Below are 24,580 nucleotides of genomic sequence, written 5' to 3' on the forward strand. Positions count from 1 at the left end.
TTAATTTAATTTAATTTAATTTAATTTAATTTAATTTAATTTAATTTTTAACACAAGTATACAGCTTATACAGATAGTAGACAATTTATCTCTAATTTGTTTAATTTAATATTCATTTAAAGTCTCCCATTAAAATGTATTAATTTAAACAAATATCTTTTTGTGTCCTTACACTGCTTAAATGTAACTCTTTACACCTTTTTCATTATGCGTATGTGAACCATAAATATGCTAGTTATTTAGTTCCCATTTTCACCAGCTGTACCTGTTCCACTCAGTCATTTAACAGAAGTAAACACAGCAGCAAATGCTACACAATAGCAGATAGACATGTAAACAATTTTAGCACTTTAATTAATTTGATGACTTGGACAAGAGGGTTTGATGACTACTGTAGAAATGGCGTACTGTAGGTGTGTCCGTGTTTGTTTGTGAACAGTAGGTACACTTAATGTAAATAACTGAAGTGCAGCCAATCATTTAAACAAGCATACTTAAAATAGCTAAATGAATAGGCTTCCTGTCTATTATGGAGGATAAAGTGAACATATCTTTTGTTGTTGACAATAGTGACTGTACGTCCAGTATCATAATACTGTGATTTGCTACTAGGGATGCTCCAATCAGGATTTTTGCAACGATACCTAAAACTGATTACTTGTCATAGTGATCGGCCGATACCGAGTTTCGATTCTGATGCTTTAAGCTTTATAATGCATAAAGCACATTTTCCCTCTATGACACTTAAGTAAAGATCTCACCTTACCTAAGAGAATAGAGGAAGGATGCTGCATATAATCCCTTAAACACGTCTCATAACCATTTAGGTGTGAACATGTCATGGTAAGAAGTAGCTTTAAAAGAAATAATAGAGAGCACCGATAAAAATAAAATTGGAAAGAAAAATGACTAACAGAGCCATTTGGAAGCATTGCAAATGATGCAGAATTCAACATGTCGATACAATCGGTTCATGAGATCGGCCACATCAGCGAATACCGATGGAGTCATTAAATGTGATTATCGGCTGAAACTGATTGATCAGAGTATCCCTATTACGTTGAAATTTGGTTGATTTTAGGTTGCGTTGGAAAGTGACCCAAAATCCAACATCTGATAGATGTCATAGTGGTAAAGTCCACACAACGTCATGGTGTAACATGATTAGGCGTTGATATTTGGTTGAATTTAGGTCGGATTTTACCTCATTATTAAAAATAAAATAACTATCAATAGCACAGTCTAATGTGATATGCATGTATTATTATTTAGTCCCAAGTACGATTTTACTTGAAAACTTTTAAATTGAACCATAGTATTTCAATTAATTTATGGTCTATAAAAACAATATTTTACTTTTGAGTGAATGTATTTTGTTTTCTTGGGCAAAATAAATATTTTGATTAATATTAAATTTCATTTTTCAGTTTCAACTAAGTCAAAACTGTATTTGAGAGGAAATTTATAAATTTAGCTGTAACAAATGACAGTAATTTTTTTTAGGTTGGTCCAAAGTAAAATTATACTTTGCAAGGGTATAAAAGATAATACAATAATAATCATAATAAAATCTTTGTTGTTCCAAAGTAAAGAAAAAAAAAAGAAAACAGTGTCTTTATAGAAAACTTTTATTTTGCTTTTTTTTTGACCAAAATAAATATTATTGATTTAGGTTACATTTAGTTATAAAGTTTAAACCTAGGTAAATTTTGCTTTGAGAAAAATGTAAAATATTACCTGTAACAAATGACAGTAATTATTTTAGGTTGGTTCAAGGAATATTTGTTTATCAGTGTATATACCCAGTATAAATAAATGCAATAAAATGTTGCAATAAAATGATTATTGTCAAAGCATGTGTATTGCATTAGTTTGTTTTATCTCCAATGTTTAAGATTTAGAAATTGTAAATCAATCACATTAAAAATTCTATTCATTTAATGGTTCAGATCTATCACTGTAATTGTTGATTGGTCATTCTAATGTCCTTTCTCTTTCTGTTTTGTTTTTTCCTCACAGACCGAGAAGATCAGTCTATTCTCTGCACGTAAGTTTCCACTGCCTGTGCCCATTGTATACTTTTCCTGACTTTTATTAGCACGTGTCTAATTTTGTTCCAAATTTGATTCCAGCTCAGTCTTTTAAATCACCCGCCAGTATTTGTTTGAAGAACTCTGAAAATAGTCTGAATGCGTTTAATAGCAGAAGGTCATTTATTTGTTCTGTTTGTGTATATGTGTGTGCAGAGGGGAATCCGGTGCAGGAAAAACAGAAAACACCAAAAAAGTGATTCAGTATTTGGCACATGTGGCGTCTTCACACAAGTCTGGTACTCTGGGGCGACCCAAAGACACTGTTGTACAGGTGAGGACTGGAGTCTTATGGGAGACAAAACTTTTGGGTGCAAAATAAGCAACTATTTCAGCTTTTTAAAAACTAGCCTGCATATGTTTATTAATATATCAAGTTATTGCTTCTCTCTCTCACTCGTTTTATGATAATTGAAGCATCTGTTACAGTTCTCAGCAAAAAATGGGATTAATGTATCTTAGATAAATAAGAAAAAATTTATACACAATGCAATAGCAATAAATACAATTTTATAATAAGTTTCTGTAATTATGTAATTGTGTCATTATTGTAATTAAAAAATTATTTTATTAAGTAATTACTGTATTAAATTGCAAAAAAAAAAAAAAAAAAACTCAGCACATATATGATTGAAATTGTAATATCAAAATATACTAATATTTTACTACAATTTATGCTAATTGAAGTATCATGCCATCGTACAAATAAGGAAAACATTTAGAGAATACACTGTAAAACCCAACAGTCAACTTGATCAAGTGAAATGAGTGTAGTTAACTTAAAATTGACCAAAAGTTAATTTTACACATTTGAAAAGAGTTTTAAACTCAGTGTTGAAGGTAATAAGTTAATTAAATATCTCATTACTTCAACTTAAATGGAGTAAGTTCACAGTACTCATATAGATTAGTTTTTTTTTAACTCATTAGGATTAGTTTTTGAACTTAAATGGTTTGTTGCAATCGGTTTCCTCAAATAGTTTGAGTTTCCTTAACTTTTTTTTTAAAAGTGTACATAAAATTCTTTGTGTCTTTATTACTATGTTCATTAGGTAATATATTTACTACTATTTTTAAATTTCCCATTAAGGTCTGATATCATTTGTTAAATTTCAATATTTTTTTTTTTAAAGATGACAGTTGGTCAGCATAGTGTTTTCAATTGTTTTGTTACAAACAGGGGTGGATTTATTGATTTGCGGGAACTAAGCTATTCCAGCCAAGGGGCCAAACAGTCTTAAATGCACCCTTTGTACTTTTATTTATTTTCTATTTATTCAAATTGGTGTTTTTTTTTCTCTCTCTCTCCTGTTATATGTTTCTCGTATTGCAATCTCTACATTTTAAATGATTTATTTCCTTAAAATTATTTCACAACTAAAAATAGTAAATAAACTATTTTGTTATTAAAACAAAACCTTTACCTGATTTGACTGCTGGACTGCTCCATGCAAGATTTGTCTTGGAAGGAGGGGATATGTCCTCACCAATATCCAGAAATTTCTGAAATGTCCCCACCGATAACTGAATCACCTTCTATATAAAATAATGCTCCGTCAACCCTTAGTAACATTCAGAAAGGGTTAAATCACATTCTCTTCTCGGGTCCTCCCTCCCACAAACACATAAGGACAGTGTGATTGGCTGGGCCTATTCATGCTGTTAATGACAGCTGTAATTGTGTTTGGATCTGTGAAGCAAGGAAATTTCTAAAACAAGGACATTTTCCAGTCCTCCCTCACTGTACAAGATGTGGACACATGTAGCTACCTTTCAAAGAGTCACATTTTTAAGGTCAAGTTCGCTTGAAGTCCACCATAATATTATCATCCAAGGCTGTGCAATTAATCAAAATTTAGTTTGAATTTTGGCTTTCATGATTATGAAAAATAATAATGGGTGTAAAATGGTTAAACGCTCTAAATTTCTCCAGATTCATACCTCCTGAATCTAGATTGCAGTAAAATCTAAATTGACCATTGCAGCATGGGACATGCTTCATTAATTGTTATTCATATTATTAAAAATGTCTCTCCATATACCACCATAATGATGAGGCAGAAAAATTCCTATTATCAAGAATATTTATTATTGTCAGCCACTTTAAACATTATAAATAGTTTGAACATTTACACTGTTCTGTGCTTATAGAGAAAAAAACAAACAAAATGAGAAGTCAACGTTTAAAATGTGCTTTTAACAGTTATTTAAAAATGGTAGGCTGTTCTTAAAGTAAAAAGAATATATATGTTATAATATTCATATATAAATAATTTTTTATCAATTTTAAAATATGTGTTGCATGTACACATGACATATTTGTATATGTATATGTATTTGTCTTTGAAGTATGTGTATAGTTTTTACAGTACGTGTGTCAGAAAAGTGAGTGATTATATGCAGAAAAACACTGCTTGACCAATTCATACGTGATTTATCCATTCATATGTGCAGAATGTCCGTGATTTGAGATCTCATCCTAAGTGGACTGTGGAGTTTGTGTTAACCGCACACAGAGACTAACTTTAATTAGGCTATATTCTAGCTCCAAGCTTCAAACATGGCAAAGTTGCTTGAGTTTTTGTTCTGTGTCTCGAGACATTTGAATCACGTCCAGATAAATTAGCTTAAATCTGAGGTAACAAGTTAAGCGAAAGCCACGCTGCTTTACAAAACAAACTACTATATATATTAAAAACACACATTGTTTTACACAACTAAGAACACACCTTTAACACATTTGTGATAATTATTTTGCCAGTGACGCAGCATGGGGTTATTCCTGAGTTTTCAGTAACTGAAATGCCAACACAACAGCACTGGTCTGGAAAAACGCTTCTCTAGCGTGTATCTGCTCCGCAAGTGCTGCGCCTATTTCTCTGGCTCTGTGCCAAAGCGGGTAGATTTTTAGCATCTGATGACGCAATTAACTAAAGTAAATATTCTACGCACACCGATGTGATCGTACACTTCAGGGAACAGCTGGTGCTGATCACATCAGTGTGATTGTTCGCGTTAAAGGGTTAAAAGTGTGTTATTATTATTTTTTTTCATTGTTCAGTATTTCTCCACGTACCACTAGAAGGAAGCCCACGTACCACAGTTTGAGAACCACTGTGTTAGACCCTTCCATACACCAAAACAGTGCTAAATATAATTGATAGGTATAATTTATACTTCTAGGTATTTATTGAGGGCTCCCAGATTTCCTGGGGCCCTAAGCAACTGCTTATCTCGCTTATTGGGTAAATCCACCCCTGGTTGCAAATCAAGTTTATACCATCAAATATTAATTTCATTTTTTAAGGTATTGTGATGTCTAAAAAAGAATTAAAATTTGATACATTGTTTGAAGCAACAATAAAAGTTAATGCTATAAAAATTCTAATTTCAAATAGGCAAGAAATAGAATTTTAAAAAAGTCGGGGCCAATAGACTTGTGGTTAAGTGCGCCGACATATAGCACCATGGTCCTTTGCCAACCCTTCCCCTCTCTCTGCTCCCAATACTTTCCTGTCTGTAACCTCCACTGTCCTTTCCAATTAAAGGTGAAAAACCCCTAAAAAATTGATATAAAAATGAATTTAACAAAAAATACTTTTTACTTAAAACCTGACCACATAAAAGTGGACCTTTAATGCAGTGTTTCTCAAACACATTCCTGGAGAACCACCAGTACTGCATGTTTTGGATGTCTCCTTTGCCTGTCAAACTCATTACAAGTCATTCATTCTCTGCTAACGAGCTGTTGATCTGAATCAGGTGTGTTTGATTAAGAAGAATGTGCAGAGCTGGTAGTTCTCTAGGAACGTGGTTGAGACACACTGCTTTAATGTGTTGTATATACACAACATTTCTGCTAGGTATCCCAAACTTTTCCCACACTGGATGTGGGCCATCCTTAACGTCGTTTCCTGAGCTACAAAACAATAAATGTTGTCCCCCCACCCCACCCCCACAAAATCTTCTTTCATTTGCTTCCTGTCTCTAATATTTCATTTTAATTTCCATTGCTCTCCTCTCCATGTCTCCTGTTTTTCCTGGGTCCTGCTGTTTCTTTCTGCTCTTCTTTCGTCTTCCTCTTTGTCCTCTGCTGTGTGTTGAAGATGGATGGTACTCGCTCTCTGGGTCGTGGCAGTAGCGCTGTGAACAGGGTGAGTGGGCGCTTTTCTCTTCATGACTGGCAACATCCGGAGCTCAGACAACAGCAGTTCTAATTCATGTCCTGCCACTTTAACCACATAATGTGTGCTGTCTAATTATTGTTTGTGGATTTATTCATTGTGTTGATTTTTTTTCTGAGCCATGCATTATGATTTTGTTCATCAGTATGTTCTGTTTTTGTCCCCTGTGTGTCCTGTACAACCACTCCATCTCTCTTTTTTTGTGGATTCTAACAGACCGTGCAGTATGTGAGTATGGTTGAGCTCTAATGCTTCCTATGTGGGTCTATAGGGGGCGCTGTATGCTTATTAAAGCTTTGCTATGCTGTTTTTTGACCTATATAGATCGTTTAACTCTATATGGGTGAGATCGAAACCTCGGAGATTAGATCAAGATTGTTTAGCCTGTTTATAAATGTTTTTTTAGGTAAAGGCTTTTGCTGAGCTGAAATTTTATGAGTTTGCACTTTCAACTGTGTGTGTGTGTGCATGTGTGCATGTGTGTGTGTGTGTGTGTGTGCGTGTGTGTGTGTGTGTGTGTGTGTGTGTGTGTGTGTGCGTGTGTGTGTGTGTGTGCGTGTGTGTGTGTGTGTGTGTGTGGGTGTGTTTATGACCTAGCTTTAATTTAAGGACAAATGTTTCCAAGCGTCAGCTAATTTAGAACGTGGTCCATATTTTCATCAATAAAGATATTGTTAAACGTTTATAAGATGCAAAATAATAAAATAAAAATTGGTATGGAAAAGAACTTTTAGCTTTTTATCAAATTTTTGTTAACCGTTTTATATCAGTTTAATTTTGCTTTTTATATTTTGACATTTTGTCTCAAAAAGTCCTCAGAAATCTCCCAGTGTAATAATACAGGGTGTTCGTGGGGTCTTAAAAAGTATTTATATATATATATATATATATATATATATATATATATATATATATATATATATATATATATATATATATATATATATATATATATATATATATATATATATACTTTTTTGTGAGAAATCCCTCTTGATCCCTCTAGATCTCAGAACTAGTTTATCCACCCACACACACTTACAATGCATCTGCACTCCTTTAGGAGATTCATCCCACACTTTAAGAAGCACCAAGTTAATATTTGGGTTATGAAAAGTCTGGAGTAATCTCATTGTAACAGAAGTAGAAAGTCTCCATTTAGAGTGTATGTGTGTTTGTGAAAGAGTGTGAGGTGTCTGCTGCTTGGCTGTAGTCATACAGTATGCTGATGCTGCTTTTAGCTGAGTTTGAGGAATATTCCTGCACTGAAGGGCTATTCTTTTTGCTGTGCCTAGGGGGAGCTGGAAAGACAGTTACTGCAAGCAAACCCTATTCTTGAGGCCTTCGGCAACGCCAAGACTGTCAAAAACGATAACTCTTCCAGATTTGTAAGCCCTAAATCTCCACAGCTATCACACAGAGTTAGATCTTAAGTTTGTGTTTTGCTCTGACCTGACATGTATTTTTAATTTGTTACAGGGCAAATTCATCAGAATCAATTTTGATGTTGCTGGATATATTGTTGGTGCTAATATTGAGACTTGTATCCTTCATATATCCCCTAAAATTACATTTATATAGATGATAATTGCAGAAAAGAAGTTGTGAAAAAAGTACTGATATTTTCAGTTGCAGGTACTACTATATAGTTTTGTCCATAGCATGTTTGTTTACAGATGTTGCTTTATGTTTTATGATAAAATGGCAAAATGCTTAGAAAGTCATTTTAATTATGAGATAAGATTTATCCACAGTAACTTTATGTTTTGTATATGATGAGATTTAAAGAAATTATATATTTTTTTTTCGTTAAGGTTCCATTAGATAATTTCTTTACTAAAATGAACAAACTATGAACAATACATTTAGTACAGTATAGTTTTCCATTCTGGACCTGACGAATAAATGTCAGTATTTGACGTCAATGTGACGCTGGTTTGAGATGTTGGCTCAACACTGGATTTTGGTCACGTCCTAACACAACCTAAAAACAACCAAATATCAATGTCATTTGATGTTGTTATTGGGCATCAAAAAAACGTCCTTAGACGCTGGCGAGACATTGAATTTTGGTCACCTGACATCACAACCTAAATCTAACCTAATATTAACATATTATGACATTGTGTGTCTGCTGGGCAATAGCTAAGTGCACTACAGAATCTTACGTTTACACACATCCACAAATTACATGTAAGCTTTTAACAGCATAATACTCGTTACTCTTGAGTACTTTTGAAAGGTCTTTTTACTCATACTTTGAGCACTATTTAAAACAGATGCTTTTACTCTTACATGCACTACATTTTTAGGCATGTAATGGTACTTTTGATTTTTTCAGTACCCTTTCCACCTCTGATCATTAGTTCATATAAATTAGTCACAGTATATTAACTAATGTTAACAAGCACAGCTTTTAATATTGAAATGTAAAAACTGTAAACTGTTTACAATTTTAATAATGCATTAGTAAAGGTTGATTTAGGACTATTAGATATTGTACATGCACAGTATTGTTCATTGTTTGTTCATGTTAATAAATACATGAACTATCATTAACTAATGAAGCCTTTTTGTAAAGCGTGACCAGAAAAAGATACTACTAGGTGAGAGAAAAGCTGTAGAATGTTTTTCTTTATTATCTCATAATTTTGTTTAGATTTTTATTCAAACCAAACTAATAAAAATAAGATTTTCCTCAGAAGGAAAAATACTGTGAAATTGACCTTGATCTGTTGAAAGTGACTTAGGAAATATTTGAAAAAGAATAAAAAATTCAAGGGAGGGCTAATCCTTTTGATTTTAACTGTGTATACCTCATTCAATTAATTGTATAATGTACATCATTTATTAATTTTCTTTTCGGCTTAGTCCCTTTATTAATCTGGGGTCACCACAGCGGAATGAACTGCCAACTTATTCAGCATATGTTTTACGCAGAGCATGCCCTTCCAACTGCAACCCATCTCTGGGAAACATACATACACACTCACACTCATACACTACGGACAATTTAGCTTACCCAATTCAGCTGTACCGCATGTCTTTGGACTGTGGAGGAAACCGGAGCACCCGGAGGAAACCCACGTGAACACGGGGAGAACATGCAAACTCCACACAGAAACGCCAACTGACCCAGCTGAGGCTTGAACCAGGAACCTTCTTGCTGTGAGGCAAACATGCTACCCACTGCGCCCTATAATGTACATTATTTTTATTATTATATTATATTATTATTACATAATATTTTATTTCTTTATTATCCCTACTGTGTTTATTGGCACATTTTTCGTTAACCTGTGAGTGCATCAGATCTGCTAGAGAAGTCTCGAGCCATTCGTCAGGCTAAAGACGAGCGAACCTTCCATATCTTCTACCAGCTTCTCTCTGGTGCAACTGAGGCCATGAGAAGTCAGTAGTCCACACAAAAACATACATGCTTCACAATATGTTTGTAATATCTTTAATGCAAACACTTCTGTTGTGATCAAATATCTGTTCTGTTTCTACAGAGGAGCTTTTGCTGGGAGGCGCAGATCAATATCGCTTCCTCTGTGGAGGGTCACTTCCTGTTCCAGGTCAAAGTGATTCAGAAAACTTCACTCAGACAATGGACTCGATGACCATCATGGGCTTCACCCAGGAGGAATCTACATGTAAGAGAGAAGAGGGTCTCTAGAAGGGGTCAGAAATTATGCTCAAGTGAATGCACAGATTCAGAATAAAGTTTTACTCAATTTAAGGCATCTGGGCAAAGAAGAGTTAAAGTAAAAATGTTCAGCTTTCAGTTGTACTTATAAAAGTAAAAGTACCGTAGCAAGAACAAAAATGAGAAACAAAATTATTCTTACATCATACTAAATCATCCTCTAATGCAATAAATAAATAGTATCATAATAAATAAGTATCATCACAAATTCTCATCACTGGATGTTATTTGCACTCATACAATATTCAGGGTTCATACTATCATGGAAAACCTGGAAAAGTCATGGAATTTTGACATGGCATTTTACAAGCCTGGAAAAGTTCTGGAAGAACAGAAAAAACCCATAACGTTTTGGAAAAGCCATGGAAATTAGCTTAACTAATATATGTATACTTGAATTAGGGCTTCGCGATATTGGAAAAATCTGACATTACCATATTTTGTATTTCTGTAATAAATATTGCAATGTGAATACAATTTCACCAGATGATTTAACAGGTTTATTTGGATTGATTGGGGTTGTGTTTGTAGAGGAGTGAATGTTGAATAATATATAACAAATAAATTACAAGCTTAGATAAATAAAATCTAGAAAAGATAAAAGTGAATTATAGTTTTCAGGTATTCACTATTCAGGTACAGATATTGAATAATCAACACTGCATATTATTTAATCTTTATTAAAGTTACAAAAAATTTCTTGTGGCCGGATGTTTTAAAACTTGAAATATTGAAATGTTCACACAGTCACAGGCCTTAAAGGAACAGTTTACTCAAAGATTAAAATGCACTCTCTATTTACTCACATTTCACTTGTTTCAATACTATAGGAGTTATTAAATTATATTCTTTTTGTGTCCATTAAAAAAAAAGAAAAGAAAACTCATAAATGTTTGAAACAAGTGAAGTGTGTAATAAAGATGGCAATCAATTTTTGGGTGAATTATCTCTTTAAAAATGCATGGAGATGATAAACTTTTACTCCATTATGATTAAAACTCTATATTAAACTGTAATCCCCAGCATTGCATATCCTGCGATGTGACTTTTGCGGATGCACACATTGCGATATCGATGCTGAAATGTTATATTGTGCAGTTCTAACTTATAGAATATAGGTTAGTTGTCTGTACTTACCTTATGTCCTTGGCCAAAAACTTGCTCTCGTATTTTTAGTGCTGTGTAAGCATTATCAAAATCAAATTTACATAGATATAAAAACAAATTTACACAAAATAGATTGTTGCGTGTTCTATGATATGCTGTAGTAAATTTGAACGTCATTGTTTTTCTTATTATTTATCAATTATATGTAGACATTACATGAAACATTACGTCATGAAAATGTACTTGAAAATTCTGGAAAAGTCTTGGAAAAGTCATGGAATTTTAGTGGTTAAAATGTATATGAACCCTGAATATTGTTCATTCTGCAAATATACTAAAAAGACCGCTAATAGATATGCAGATATAGATATCAGTTTCTCTGAATGTTCTGGGTATACTAGATATATTTTAGAATACATTTTTTTCTATGAAGATCTGTATTTCCTCTAGATATTTTTTGTCATGTAGACATTTATTGCCACTAAAAATGTCAGTTTGTCAGAATAACACATTGACACAGTCAGGGTTATTCCAACAACGATGTGTTGTCTAAACATGGCACCTAATTTATTATTTTATACAAAATTATTTTATTATAAAAAATATATTAATCTAATGACATTTTTATTTTACACTTGGTAGAAATGCAAAAATAGCATTTTATTTAAACATGACTAAAGATCTTAAAGAGTTTTTAGTTTGTCTTAAACTAACATAAATGAATAAAGCATACTGTATACATATAATACAAATAGAAATTCCATTTACCTTTATTAAACATAGTACAAACAGACATACAAATGTGATTTTCAAATTTACAGATGACATCATCTAGTGACTTTTTGAGCAGATCTTCCTTATATAGAAAATAATTGGCAACAGTGTTTAGAACTGTATTCAAGTACAGGTAGTCAGTTTGAATCATAATTAAGTGAAGTTCAAGTACAGTAAATTAATACTTAGGTACAGTAATCAAATATTGTATGCCACTTGCCACATATCTCATCCTCAAACTGTCTTTCTTTTCAGCCATGTTAAAGGTGATCTCTTCAGTGCTGCAGTTTGGGAACATCACGTTTCACAAAGAGAAGAACACAGACCAGGCTTCAATGCCGGATGACACTGCAGCGCAGAAACTCTGCCACCTGCTGGGCATCAGTGTGCTGGAGTTCAGCCGTGCCATTCTCACTCCTCGCATCAAAGTGGGCCGTGAATATGTCCAGAAGGCCCAGACCAAGCAGCAGGTGTGTGTGTGTGTGAGGGTGTGTGTTCATGTGGTGTTTTAAAGACCCCTATTATGCATTTAAAAAGGTCATATTTTGGTTTTGGGGGTCTCCAACAGCAGTCTGATATGCATGCAAGGTCAAAAAACATTTTCATTGTCTTATAATATGCATTTATTTTTACCTAATTATCCCAATGACTCCCATATGATTTTTTCAGCGATTCATTTGTTCCCAAACCTCTCCTTGCTAATTTGCGCTGATTGGTCCGATGACCCAGTCTGTTGTGATTGGTCGACTGCATTCAGCGTGAGAGAGAGAAATTCCCAGCACGGCTGATCAACAAGTAGTCAGAGTGCAGAGTGTATGTGTTAGCCTAATGCAGGAGTGCCCATAAGTAAAACAGTGACACACATTCAGTATTAATCCACACAGTGGCAAAAGCTGAACCATTTTAAAACTTAACTGCTGCACGTGTGTAGGAATAGCTGATGGTGGTCATAGCAACAACAAACGGCAGTAGATCGCGAGCTCACAAACATATTTAAATCCGGAAACAAATCGGCACGCGCCGCGTTTTCAACGTGGTTTTTTGACGCGATATAAGAATATAAAGAGTTAACCAGATACAGTACAAATGGTTACAAGTAACCAAACAGGTTACAGGTTGGAAGCTAGAGAAAACAAGGAGGCAACCATTTTAATCGCACTTAAGTTACTTACACTTGTGAAATGGAGGAAGAAACTGATCCATGAACTGTGTACTGTAAAGTTCCTGTCAAGCTCTGACAAAGTCCCATACATCAATAGTCTTTTCTGATCCTTCATTTAACAAACGGCCGACGGATGCGTCAGAAAAATTACGGGAACAGCGCAAGGCAGAAGCTATAATGCTGAGATATTTTTGCAAAAATAAACTTCAATCACTGACTCTTCACAGCCTCATGTTTGGGAAAATTACACTAACTTTCCCTCACACTTCAGAGCACAGCGTCTTCGCGACATGATTAAACCGGGATCTGCTACAGTGTTTGTCTTCCTTTTTTTCAATTTTCCCAGGTCTGCGCGTGCAACAAATGGGTGGGGCTTGAGTTCTGTATCGATGTCACGCCGGTATGACTAAAGACTCGTTACCGTGGTGATTCATTCGGAACACTATGAGTTGACTTTTATAGATGAATCAAAAGTTTTAAACATGGTGCACTTTCAGATTTAAGACTTAGCTGGATATTTCACTTCACTTAGAGCTGTGTTACACACTGCATGGAAGGTCATTTTCAAAAACCCATAATAGGGGCTCTTTAAAATGCAACAGAACAGATGTAAAGTGCATGCTTCACAAACAGACTCATTTGCATATGAACTGAACCACTTTATATTTTCAGCTTAGTATACAGTGGAATCTTATTAGTCCAAATTCGTTCTCTATGACTGTATTTTAGAAGGAATGTTTAAAAAAATTTACTTTATTCTAATATACATTTCTGATTTTATTATGATCTAAGTTTATTTATGATAAAAAAGGCTTTGTTTTATATTCACTTTACAGTACAATTTAAAAGTTTGGGGTCAGTATTTTTATTCACTGACTTATTAATTACCATTTTTAACTTAATAAAGTAATATTTGTTTATTTATATATTTTTTGCAAAGAAGCTCTAAATTTATCCAAAATATATCAATGAATTTCAATCTTTTTGTGTAATTTATTTATTTAATAATAATAATAGTTTTTTTTTAAATAATAATAATAAATGTTAAATTACTGCTCAATCAGCATATTACATTTTGAAGGATCTAAGACTAAAATAAATAATTCACATCGATAAAGTACATTTAAACTATATTCAAATAGAAAAAAAATTCTATTTATAAAAAATATATATTTATTATATAACGTTGAAGTCGTTGAAGCCCCCCTTTCATTTTTTATTTTTTAAATATTTCCCAAATTATGTTTAACAGAGCAAGGAAATTTTCACAGTATGTCTGATAATATTTTTCCTCTGGAGAAAGTCTTATTTGTTTTATTTTGGCTAGAATAAAAGTAGTTTTTAATTTAAAAAAACATTTTAAAGTCCTAGGGTGACGCAGTGGCGCAGTAGGTAGTGCTGTCTCCTCACAGCAAGAAGGTCGCTGGTTCGAGCCTCGGCTGGGTCAGTTGGCGTTTCTGTGTGGAGTTTTGCATGTTCTCCCTGCGTTTGCGTGGGTTTCCTCCGGGTGCTCCGGTTTCCCCCACAGTTCAAAGACATGCGATATAGGTGAATTGGGTAGGCTAAATTGTCCATAGTGTATGTGTGTGAATAAGTGTGTATGTGTTTCCCAGTGATGGGTTGCAGCAGGAAGGGCATCCACTGCATAAAACAAATGCTGGATAAGTTGGCGGTTCATTCCGCTGTGGCGACCACAGATTAATAAAGGGACTAAGCCGAAAAGAAAATGAATGAATGAACATTTTAACGTCAAAATTATTAGCCCTTTTAAGCTATATATATTTTTTCTATAGTCTACAAAACAAACCATCATTATACAATAACTTGCCTAATTACCCTAACCTGATTAGTTAACCTAATTAACCTAAGTTAGCCTTTAAATGTCACTTTAAGCTGTATAGAAGTGTCTTGAAAAATATCTAGTTAAATAATATTTACTGTCATCATGGCAAAGATAAAATAAATCAGTTTTTAGAAATGAGTTATTAAAACTATTATGTTTAGAAATGTGTTGAAAAAAATCTTCTCTCCGTTAAACAGAAATTGGAGAAAAAAATAAACAGGGAGGCAAATAATTCAGGGGGGCTAAAAATTCTGACTTTAACTGTATATTATTTCAGATTATAAGTACCGCTTGTGAATCCACTTTCTATTTCAGCTGATATCTCTCTCTTCATTGAATTAATTGAATCTCCGGCTTTATTCTGAAATAAGTCGCATTAAAATAAGAATAAGTTGCAAACAATGTTTCATGTAGACCAAATAAATGTGCTCTGATTGGTAATTTTGTTGCTTAACGCAGCATTTATGCAAATAGGGATAAACTTTTTTGACTTCAACGATGCTGTAGGACCGAAATAATCATTTTTCTTCTTTGGTCATTTTGCTGGATGTGTTCAGGCTGACTTTGCAGTGGAAGCTTTGGCAAAGGCCACATATGAGCGTCTATTTCGCTGGCTTGTACATCGGATCAATAGAGCTCTGGACCGCAGACAGCGTCAAGGAGCCTCGTTCATCGGCATTCTGGACATCGCTGGATTTGAGATCTTCCAGGTGAGGGAAATGCAGCGATCTTAATCAGAGTCTTTGTTTTCCTGTCGATAAACATTTATCGTCCTCCTTGTTTTCCCCTCAATAGCTAAACTCGTTCGAGCAGTTGTGCATCAACTACACTAATGAGAAACTGCAGCAGCTCTTCAATCACACCATGTTTGTGCTGGAGCAAGAGGAGTATCAGCGAGAGGGCATTGAGTGGAACTTCATTGACTTCGGTCTGGATCTTCAACCCTGTATCGACCTCATTGAAAGACCGGTCAGTGTGTGTATGTTTTCATGTGTGAAGATCTTAAAGGCCTCAATATATTTCAAGATTAGTCAAAGAGTGTTGAAGTAATGTAGTTTTGTACAAAATCAAGCCAAAGGTGTGAACGTAAGAGGAGGAGATATATAGTGAAACTAAGCTGTATTGTTCTATGTAATTGCCCCTTTCTTTAGCTATGCCTTTTGTTAAAAAAATGATACAACTGAATAACTCGATGTCAAATACTTTAGAAATTACAGCTGTTCTTTTTTTACTAAATTGATGGTGGAACAAACTGTTAGCTATATTTGGTACGGCACTCGCATATAACAATGCTGCACAGTTTTCTGTTTTATCCACATTCTAAGTTGTGTTCTGTCAAAATGAGACAGTTTTTTATAGAAACTTAATAAGATCACTATCCCAAAATTCACATATTCTTCTTTTAATGTTTCACGTAACCTATATCCACATTTCTTCAACAGAAGCTATGTTTCCATCCACCTATTTTTATGTGCATTTTGAAGATGCGCATAAAAAATCAGTTGATGGAAACACCAAGATGCACATAAATTTTGAAACTGCAAATAAAAAACATGAGCATAACTAAGAAGGATAAACTTTTCCTTCGATAAGAAAGATGCACCACATAAACTACGATGGAAACACTTTTACCAAACAAATTATTATATATGTTAAAAAGTATGCGCATTAAAAAAAGATCATGTGATGCTGAAAATGTGTGTAAAGGGACAAACCAGCAGGCTGAGCACATTATAAAACATCTACAGTGTTGTTTTGGTCATTCTAAAACGCCTTAACCATTTCAGTATTAGTGTTATTATATTATTAATGACCTCCAGAACTGTCAAGAGCATCTGTGCTCCATGTCTGACTTCTTTAAACACCACCACGCATTAAATTCGTGTCGGCATCATCTTCTAAGGCACAAGATTCACGCAGCATCTCCTACCACAGCAAATTCCGTTTTCACTATTGATATTTGGCACCAGTTAATCAGGAAGTGACAATTTTGTTCTCTTTGACTCAATGGATGGAAACGCTGCTTTATTTGCACGTCTTTTATGCAATGTTCCAGTTAATTAGCATTTTTGGATGGAAACATTGCTATTGACATTTGTATGAAACTGAGCTCAAGTCAACTAAATTGAACTTTAACAATGGCATTTGTATTAAACTAAACTGAATCAGTTTTAATTTAACTAGAACTGTTCAGACATTTAAGAACAGGGTTGCTCAACCCTGATGCATCCTTAATATCAAGAACGCAGTCTTGAGTTTTAGAACAGAACTTTGGTGGCCAATGATGATGTTACATGAGAACAAAAGGACACAGGATTGCTTAAGAATGCATATTGAGAAACAACCCTACTTAGTTGGTTTAATTGTATTTGATAAGGTTAAAGCTGAACTCTGCAGGACGATAGATCTCCAGGAACAGGATTGAGCACCTCTACAATAGATAGTCAGTGGAGCTGCTTGGATTGTTTTCCACAATCTGGGCATGGCTAATATATACTCTGTCTCTATAGGCTGAGAAAAATTCTACACCTTTACTATCAGTGCTGTTACACCATCTGATTTGACATGTGGTGCTTGACAGTGTTTGTGACTGGTCTGCTCTACAGGCTCATCCTCCTGGTGTGTTGGCGTTGTTGGATGAGGAGTGTTGGTTTCCTAGGGCAACTGATCGCTCGTTTGTGGACAAGTTGTCAGCTGAGCAGGGTTCACATTCAAAGTTCATGCGACCCCGGCAGCTGAAAGAAGAGGCAGACTTCTCCATTGTACACTATGCTGGCAAGGTCAGATTTATACTATGCTCTCTATATCTGCTTTTTCTAGTCAACATACAGTCAAAATGAACAATGTTTACTTTTCCTTACTCTGTCAGGTGGACTATAAGGCAAACGAGTGGCTGGTGAAAAACATGGATCCTTTGAATGATAATGTTGCATCTCTACTGCATCAGTCATCTGACCCATTCATCTCTGAGCTCTGGAGGGAGGGTGAGCAATTGTGTTTGTGTGTGCTGAATCTGTTACACTTATAGATGCTTAATTTACACTACAGTGTGCTGTGATTATAAAAATTTACCAAAAATTCAAGTTCAGTGACAGGATGACAAAATAAAACTAAAATAAACTACAATAAAAAAACTAAAAATAATAAATAATAAATAAATAATAATTATTATTATATTTATAAACTCCTCAAAGCAGGAAAACAAGTGTGTGTATATATATCACCATATATATTGCCACTCAGTATTTTCACTAGCCACAATTTTGTTGTTGGGAAATATATATATATTTTTATATGTATAAATTTGACTTTGTCATGCTAAAATTACTTGATTTAAATTATGTTATGTTTACATGACTTTTTAGGGCTCAACTCTAAGGATTTACCTTTTTTTTCTCTGGCCACACCAAACTAATTAATTCCTTGCCACAAATTTTAAAGAATGTGTCAAAACAAGCAAAATATAGCTGTATACATAGGCTACACTTTTTATTCAACAGAAACATTCTTTAAAAAATCGGTCTGTCTAACCCGCCACAGCTGAAATCTACCCATATTAGGCGGGCTTGCAGGTGTTAATGTCAAGCCCTCTGTGTGTGTATGTGTGTGTATGTATATATATATATATATATATATATATATATATATATATATATATATATATATATATATATATATATATATATATATATATATATATATATATATATATATGTAAATATGTATATGTATATATATATACATTTTTTATTTTATTTAAATAAAATATAATATTATTTATTTATATTTATTATATTAATATTCCTGATTATATTATTATTATAGAAGTAATAACTATTATAATTATTATTGTGTAAAAATAATAATTCCCAGGAATTTTGGTTTACAATTAGGTAAGTAATAATTGAATGAAAGAATACATTATATCAACAATAATACATAGCTTTATTGCTTTATATAATTACCCACTTGTTTAAACAATACCAATGACAAAAGGCTTGTTTACAATAAAGATGTTATTAATTAATTAATTTATTTATTTATTAATGTTTAATAATACAACATTTGCAACATATTTTTTATATTTTCATATTATCTTTTGGCATATTTTCGCAAAATCTCAAAATTTGAAGCAGTAAAATAAATAATAATAATTATAATACTACTGATATATAGTGTCTGGTTCAAAAGCAGCAAGACAAACAAACATACAAACAAACAGTAATCTAATGCAAGAATACAAACTATATAACTGTATTCATTAATAAATGATTATTAATGCAACATAAAATATTGCTATTGCTAATATTTAACCCATGTAATCTACTACTGACTAACCCTCTTCTCTTCTCTTCTCTTCTCTTCTCTTCTCTTCTCTTCTCTTCTCTTCTCTTCTCTTCTCTTCTCTTCTCTTCTCTTCTCTTCTCTTCTCTTCTCTTCTCTTCTCTTAGATATTCAAACTCTTCCTCGCGTGTACTTTTTTGACTCTTATGCCACACTGCAAACCAATGGCTGTGACAGCAGTAGGTTTTTCTGCCATTACTCTTTTAACCTCTCCCATCACGTCATCTAACTGTTGATTTGCTCTTCACGCTTTCTTTCATCTCTCTTTTTCTTTGCATCAGATTGTGATGTGCTGTGTGGGTGTTGCTGTTCTGTGTTGTAGTTTAGTAGAATATGTAGTTTGTTTTTCATGGGTTGCTGTAGAACTCACTTTGTTTTAACAGTAGATAGGTGTGATCTGATTGGCTGTAGTTCATTGTCAACGTGTCAGTAATGTAGAGATGCACATAGAATTTCTTTCTGTTTGGACCATGTGAACATTTAGGATTGGGACAAACGAAACAAATGCCAAACAACCAATTTAGACAAAAATTTACTTATATACACATTTCAATTGATTATCTAGCTGGATTTTATACTAAAAGGCAGAACAATTCCAGTACCAATTGTCCAGATTACTGACAAATGAGCTATATTTTTGTGCATTTTTCTGCATAACACTAAATAAAGACTCCAAAACACTTAAATGTGGAGGAAAATTTGTAATTATGGATTTATCTCCAAATGAATAACTGTCCAGATGTTGTTAGTTTGTCTGGTAGCTCATGTGATACAGAATTGTACTTGTGATGCAGAGCAAAATAAGCTATAAAAATGGCAGCCCAGGCATATTGGAAATTTGCGCCTGAGCATACATTTTTGCGAAATGTAAATACATTACTCTGGGTACATTTTGTTGCACGTTTCCTATGACAAACCCACTTGAGGGTGCTATCGTTTTTTTTATTTAAAATACGTTACATAGGGGACATTTTGTTGTACATTTTTAGGTACACAGACTTATGGTACATGTCCATGAGAAGGTGGAGCTATTTGTACAGAACACCTAGACCAAAGAACTACTGACCTAATGGCCCGTTTCCACTAAGTGGTACGGTACGGTACGCTTTTATTGGCGTTTCCACTGTCAAAAGGTACCAAAAAGCGAACCATACCATACCACTTTTTGGGTACCCTTTTGGAAGGGTACCTAGCACAACAAAAGGGTATCAAAAGGCGGTGCAAGATGCACAACTGAACGCTATTGGTTTACAGAAATAAACTAGGAGAAGGAAAACAAAGGAAGCACCATTTTTAAATACACAGCCGAGACAAAACATTGTACAGGGCTCGAAATTAACCTTTTTTCTTGGTAGCACCAGTGCTCCTAACTTCAAAAATGTAGGCGCACCAGACAAAATTAGTAGTCGCACTCACCAAAAATGATAAGCATCGTTACTACACATTTTACGTGCACGCACTGCTTGACGTAAATGAGATGATCTAAGTCAACGATAATAACTGTGCTGTTCTCACGGGTGGTGTCTGATATTGCACAGATGCTATTGACATATAACTTATTATTTTCATACGTCATCTTAATAGGTCTTTTCACAAGCTGCAATATTAGTTTAATCTCAGTGAATGCATGCCCTTTTGTGATGGTGAACGCGGTGCCAGTCTCACGACTGTCAACATCGTAACAATTGTATGGAGAATTAAATAATGGTGGAACATCTCGTGCTTAAAATGTGTAGATGTGGCAAACATTTTTACCTGAAACTCCGTCCCGTCAGCTTTACGGTTAATGGCTTTAATCATTTTCATAGCGGACTTGTGATTATTTGTGACTTTCTAAAACTAAATCTGTCAGTGTTGTTTTCCTTCTCTCATCTTCAGCGCTTAAAATTTTCGCGATTGTAACTCCCTGTCATCTGAACTGAGTGATTGATAACTGATATTAACCAATCCATTCGCGTTCTGTTCTAGAGCAGTGGGTCAATAAGAAGAGCTTGCAGGTGGGGCAAGCATTGCGGGCTTAGTTTACTTCAACAAGTTGACATGACAACTGTTTTTAACCATTCCTGAGCGCTGAGTTTTTCGTTTTTTAGGTGCGAAGATGCATAATGTATGAATGTCTCCTATGTCTGCGCATGCGGTGAACATATTGCTGTGAAAACTGGTCGCACGGCAACAATTTTATGCACTCGCACAAATGCTCCCAAAATAGTTTTTGAGGTCGCATAGATAAAGTTTCTGATGCATATGCGACCAAAACGGTCGCAGTTTCGAGCCCTGTTGTAATAATATATACATATAAAAGCGAGCCATGGTCGACCCGAGCTTAAACAATCCTTGTTGTCTTGAAGAACAACCTCAAAGCCAAGAAGAAGAGCAAAATCTACCCTGTGCCCCGTAGTTGTTTACAAGGCCGCCTTTCTTGCGTGCGCTCGCCGTACATCTATATTTGAAATGATTTATGATTATATTGTGCGCGTGATTATTGGAGTGCTTCTGACATACGATCCTTTCAGAAACGGACAAACGCGAGAGTGACATGCAAAAAACAAACAAAGAACAAGCCAGAAAAAACAAAGGAGTAAATTATTATTTTAGCAACCTAAAACATGAACAAACTGCCATGTTTAACTGTTATCATTACCTTTTGGATTATTATGAACTCGGAATGACGGAATTACTTTCTAACAAGAGGTTACATGTGCTGGTGAAGATTAAAGATACAGATATCTGTATATGTTGCGTGTTGTTTTTGAACCCAAATAAGGACTAAATGTTTGTTGTGTGTAGTTTTTCTGCAATTGGTAACATATCAGAGACTGTAAGGGTCTGGATGTGTTCATAAATGTTGCATTTATTTTATATAATTACAGATGTTACAGTAGGCTATTTCGCAGTTGATCATTGATCTGCAGTTATAATCAAATCATGTTCAAATAAAGGTTAGTAATGAACATTTATACAGAAGTATTTCTGTGTGTAAAGCATCTGTTTTGTGAGAAGTATTTCTTAAATGATATGTGAACGACCCGTACAGCTTTACTTTCACATTTCCTCGCGCGAGAATGATGTCAACGGAAGCTTTCTGTCATAAACCACGCCCACCATTGGTACCCTTTTGGCAGTGGAAACGCAAGCTTGATAAAGGTGACCCGTACTGACCCGTACCGTACCGTACTGTACCACTGAGTGGAAACGTGCCATAAACTATCTCTAAACAATAGTGCTTTTAAAAGCAAATGTAAGAGAAAAGTGCACCATGACCTCATAGTTTTATTTTGTTTTTGCATTGCTCTAATCTCTTTTGTTAAACTGTGCTTCACCAGACATGGACTTATGTGCTCTCCTTCACAAGTTAGCTTCATGAGGTGTGGTTTTGTATCAGGTTTGCTTTTGTTAACACTTTTTTAGGTTTAGAATATGATTTAACATACAGTAGGTGAGATATACAAAAAACAATAACTTAAGTAAGTGCAAAGAATACTACCAGGAGAAACTTTTTCTGGTTTTGCAGAAATGTCACCAGAAACAGTTATTATGAATGAACCTGGGTTGCAAATAGGCATGGGACAATAACTGTTTTCAATGTATACTACGGTTTGGAAAATCAAAGGTTTTAAAACCATCAAAATTTTCTGTTGTACCATTCCTATGTTTTTTGGAAGGTTTGTTTTTTGTTTGTTTTCTAGGACAACAGTATATTCAGCAGAAAAGATAGGCAAAGATGCCAAGAAATCTGTTTTAGAAAATAATGAAGACAGCAGAAGTCAAGGATTAATTTGAATTATTTCACCTGATATGTTTACTGTTCCAAAATATTTTAAATGAATATCAAAATAAAATATATTGTGTTCAAAGGGAAAAAGTTTTAGTTTTTTACCCAGACATTTAAAAATAATATGTTTTATAGCAGTAATCACAATATTGTGAAACTGTGATATTTTTATCCAAGGGTGTCATCCCATCAAAGCATATACTGGCCCATGCCTAGTTGCAAACAGTTAAAGCTAAGGCAAGCTGACTGTGGGATAAACCCACATCACCTGTGTTGGGGCAAAAACTAAAGATGCACTAGTACACACTGAACAAACAATATGTAACTGTACAATCCATTCTGATCTCATATGCAGAATTAGCTGAATATGGGTCAAACTTGCAAATCACACCAAAAACTAAAAGCCAGCTCACGCTCAAAAAATTCCTGACAGTTGACATTCGGCTTGCTGTGTCCCAGGCTTTAGATGACTTCAACCCGAACAGAAAAAAATTTTCATTTGTATGTTTTCAATAGCACTAATACTTTATATAGCCATAATCCTCTCTAAACATAATTATGTCTCTGTAGATAATAACATCCATGTTTTGTGCTTGTCAGTGGAGAGGATTGTGGGTCTGGATCAGGTGTCATCAGGTGAGAACAGTGGACCGGTGAGTTTTGGGGCTGCTGGACTCAAGACGAAGAAGGGCATGTTCCGCACGGTGGGCCAACTCTACAAAGAGTCCCTCACTAAACTGATGGCCACTCTTCGCAACACCAACCCAAACTTTCTGCGCTGCATCATTCCCAACCATGAGAAAAGGGTAGGAAAAAAGAGGCAGAGATTGATCCGAATCTTAAAAAAAATGGGAAAAATTTATAATAATGACAATTGGATGACCCAGGGCCAGCATAAAAGACTATATTATCAATAGACAATAGACAATATTATCATTTGCATGTTTCTATGCCTTAAATTATGTTAACATTTATATTTATATGCCCCTATTATGCATTTAAAAGGGTCATATTTTGGTTTTGCCTTATGTCATGCCTTATCAACATTGTTGAAGTAGTCAGAGTGTATGTGTGAGCCCAGCCCAATGCAGGAGTGCATTAAAGCAATGCAGTTTAACACCAGCATATGGCTCTATTCTTAACCGTGACACACATTCAGTATTAATCCACACAGTGGCAAAAGCTGAACTATTTTGAAACTTGACTGCCATAGCAACAACAAACAGCAGTGGATCGCGAGCTCATAAACGCATTTAAATACGTAAACAAAGCAGCATGCGCCACTTTTCAACTTGGTTTTAGACAAGATATGAGATTTTAAAGATTTAACCAGATACAGTACAAGCCGCGTGGAGTGGTTACAAGTAACAAAACACAATTAAATACATAATTTGCAAGCTAGAAAAAACAAGGAGGCAACCTGTAACGCGGGGAGTGACAGAGACAACTGAGGTAGGATCCACGTGCAGGTTTATTCGTTGTCAGAGGAGCAATGGTCAACACAGGTGCAAACAGATGTATATAGGCAGTCCAGAATCGTAAACAGTCACAGGCGAGAGGTCGGAAGGCAGGCGGCAGACAAGGATAAATCAGTA

The 24,580-nt window shown here is 34.5% G+C and overlaps 1 protein-coding gene across 2 annotated transcripts in view; it reads left to right on the forward strand.

Annotated features, from left to right (window-relative positions):
* Nucleotides 1-24,580, forward strand: part of myh14 (myosin, heavy chain 14, non-muscle) — a 94,099-nt gene that overhangs the window by 28,685 nt on the left and 40,834 nt on the right. For both annotated transcript variants that reach the window (XM_056474837.1, XM_056474838.1), the window contains exons 5-19: nucleotides 2,020-2,047; nucleotides 2,247-2,364; nucleotides 6,197-6,244; nucleotides 6,491-6,502; nucleotides 7,570-7,662; nucleotides 7,754-7,817; nucleotides 9,587-9,685; nucleotides 9,787-9,930; nucleotides 12,120-12,334; nucleotides 15,427-15,579; nucleotides 15,665-15,838; nucleotides 17,476-17,649; nucleotides 17,739-17,853; nucleotides 19,321-19,392; nucleotides 23,586-23,791. In XM_056474837.1, coding sequence (XP_056330812.1) covers nucleotides 2,020-2,047; nucleotides 2,247-2,364; nucleotides 6,197-6,244; nucleotides 6,491-6,502; nucleotides 7,570-7,662; nucleotides 7,754-7,817; nucleotides 9,587-9,685; nucleotides 9,787-9,930; nucleotides 12,120-12,334; nucleotides 15,427-15,579; nucleotides 15,665-15,838; nucleotides 17,476-17,649; nucleotides 17,739-17,853; nucleotides 19,321-19,392; nucleotides 23,586-23,791 — 1,715 coding nt within the window. The remainder of the gene's footprint in view (nucleotides 1-2,019; nucleotides 2,048-2,246; nucleotides 2,365-6,196; nucleotides 6,245-6,490; nucleotides 6,503-7,569; nucleotides 7,663-7,753; nucleotides 7,818-9,586; nucleotides 9,686-9,786; nucleotides 9,931-12,119; nucleotides 12,335-15,426; nucleotides 15,580-15,664; nucleotides 15,839-17,475; nucleotides 17,650-17,738; nucleotides 17,854-19,320; nucleotides 19,393-23,585; nucleotides 23,792-24,580) is intronic.

Source organism: Danio aesculapii, chromosome 16, assembly GCF_903798145.1.
Source record: "Danio aesculapii chromosome 16, fDanAes4.1, whole genome shotgun sequence".
NCBI lineage: Eukaryota > Metazoa > Chordata > Actinopteri > Cypriniformes > Danionidae > Danio > Danio aesculapii.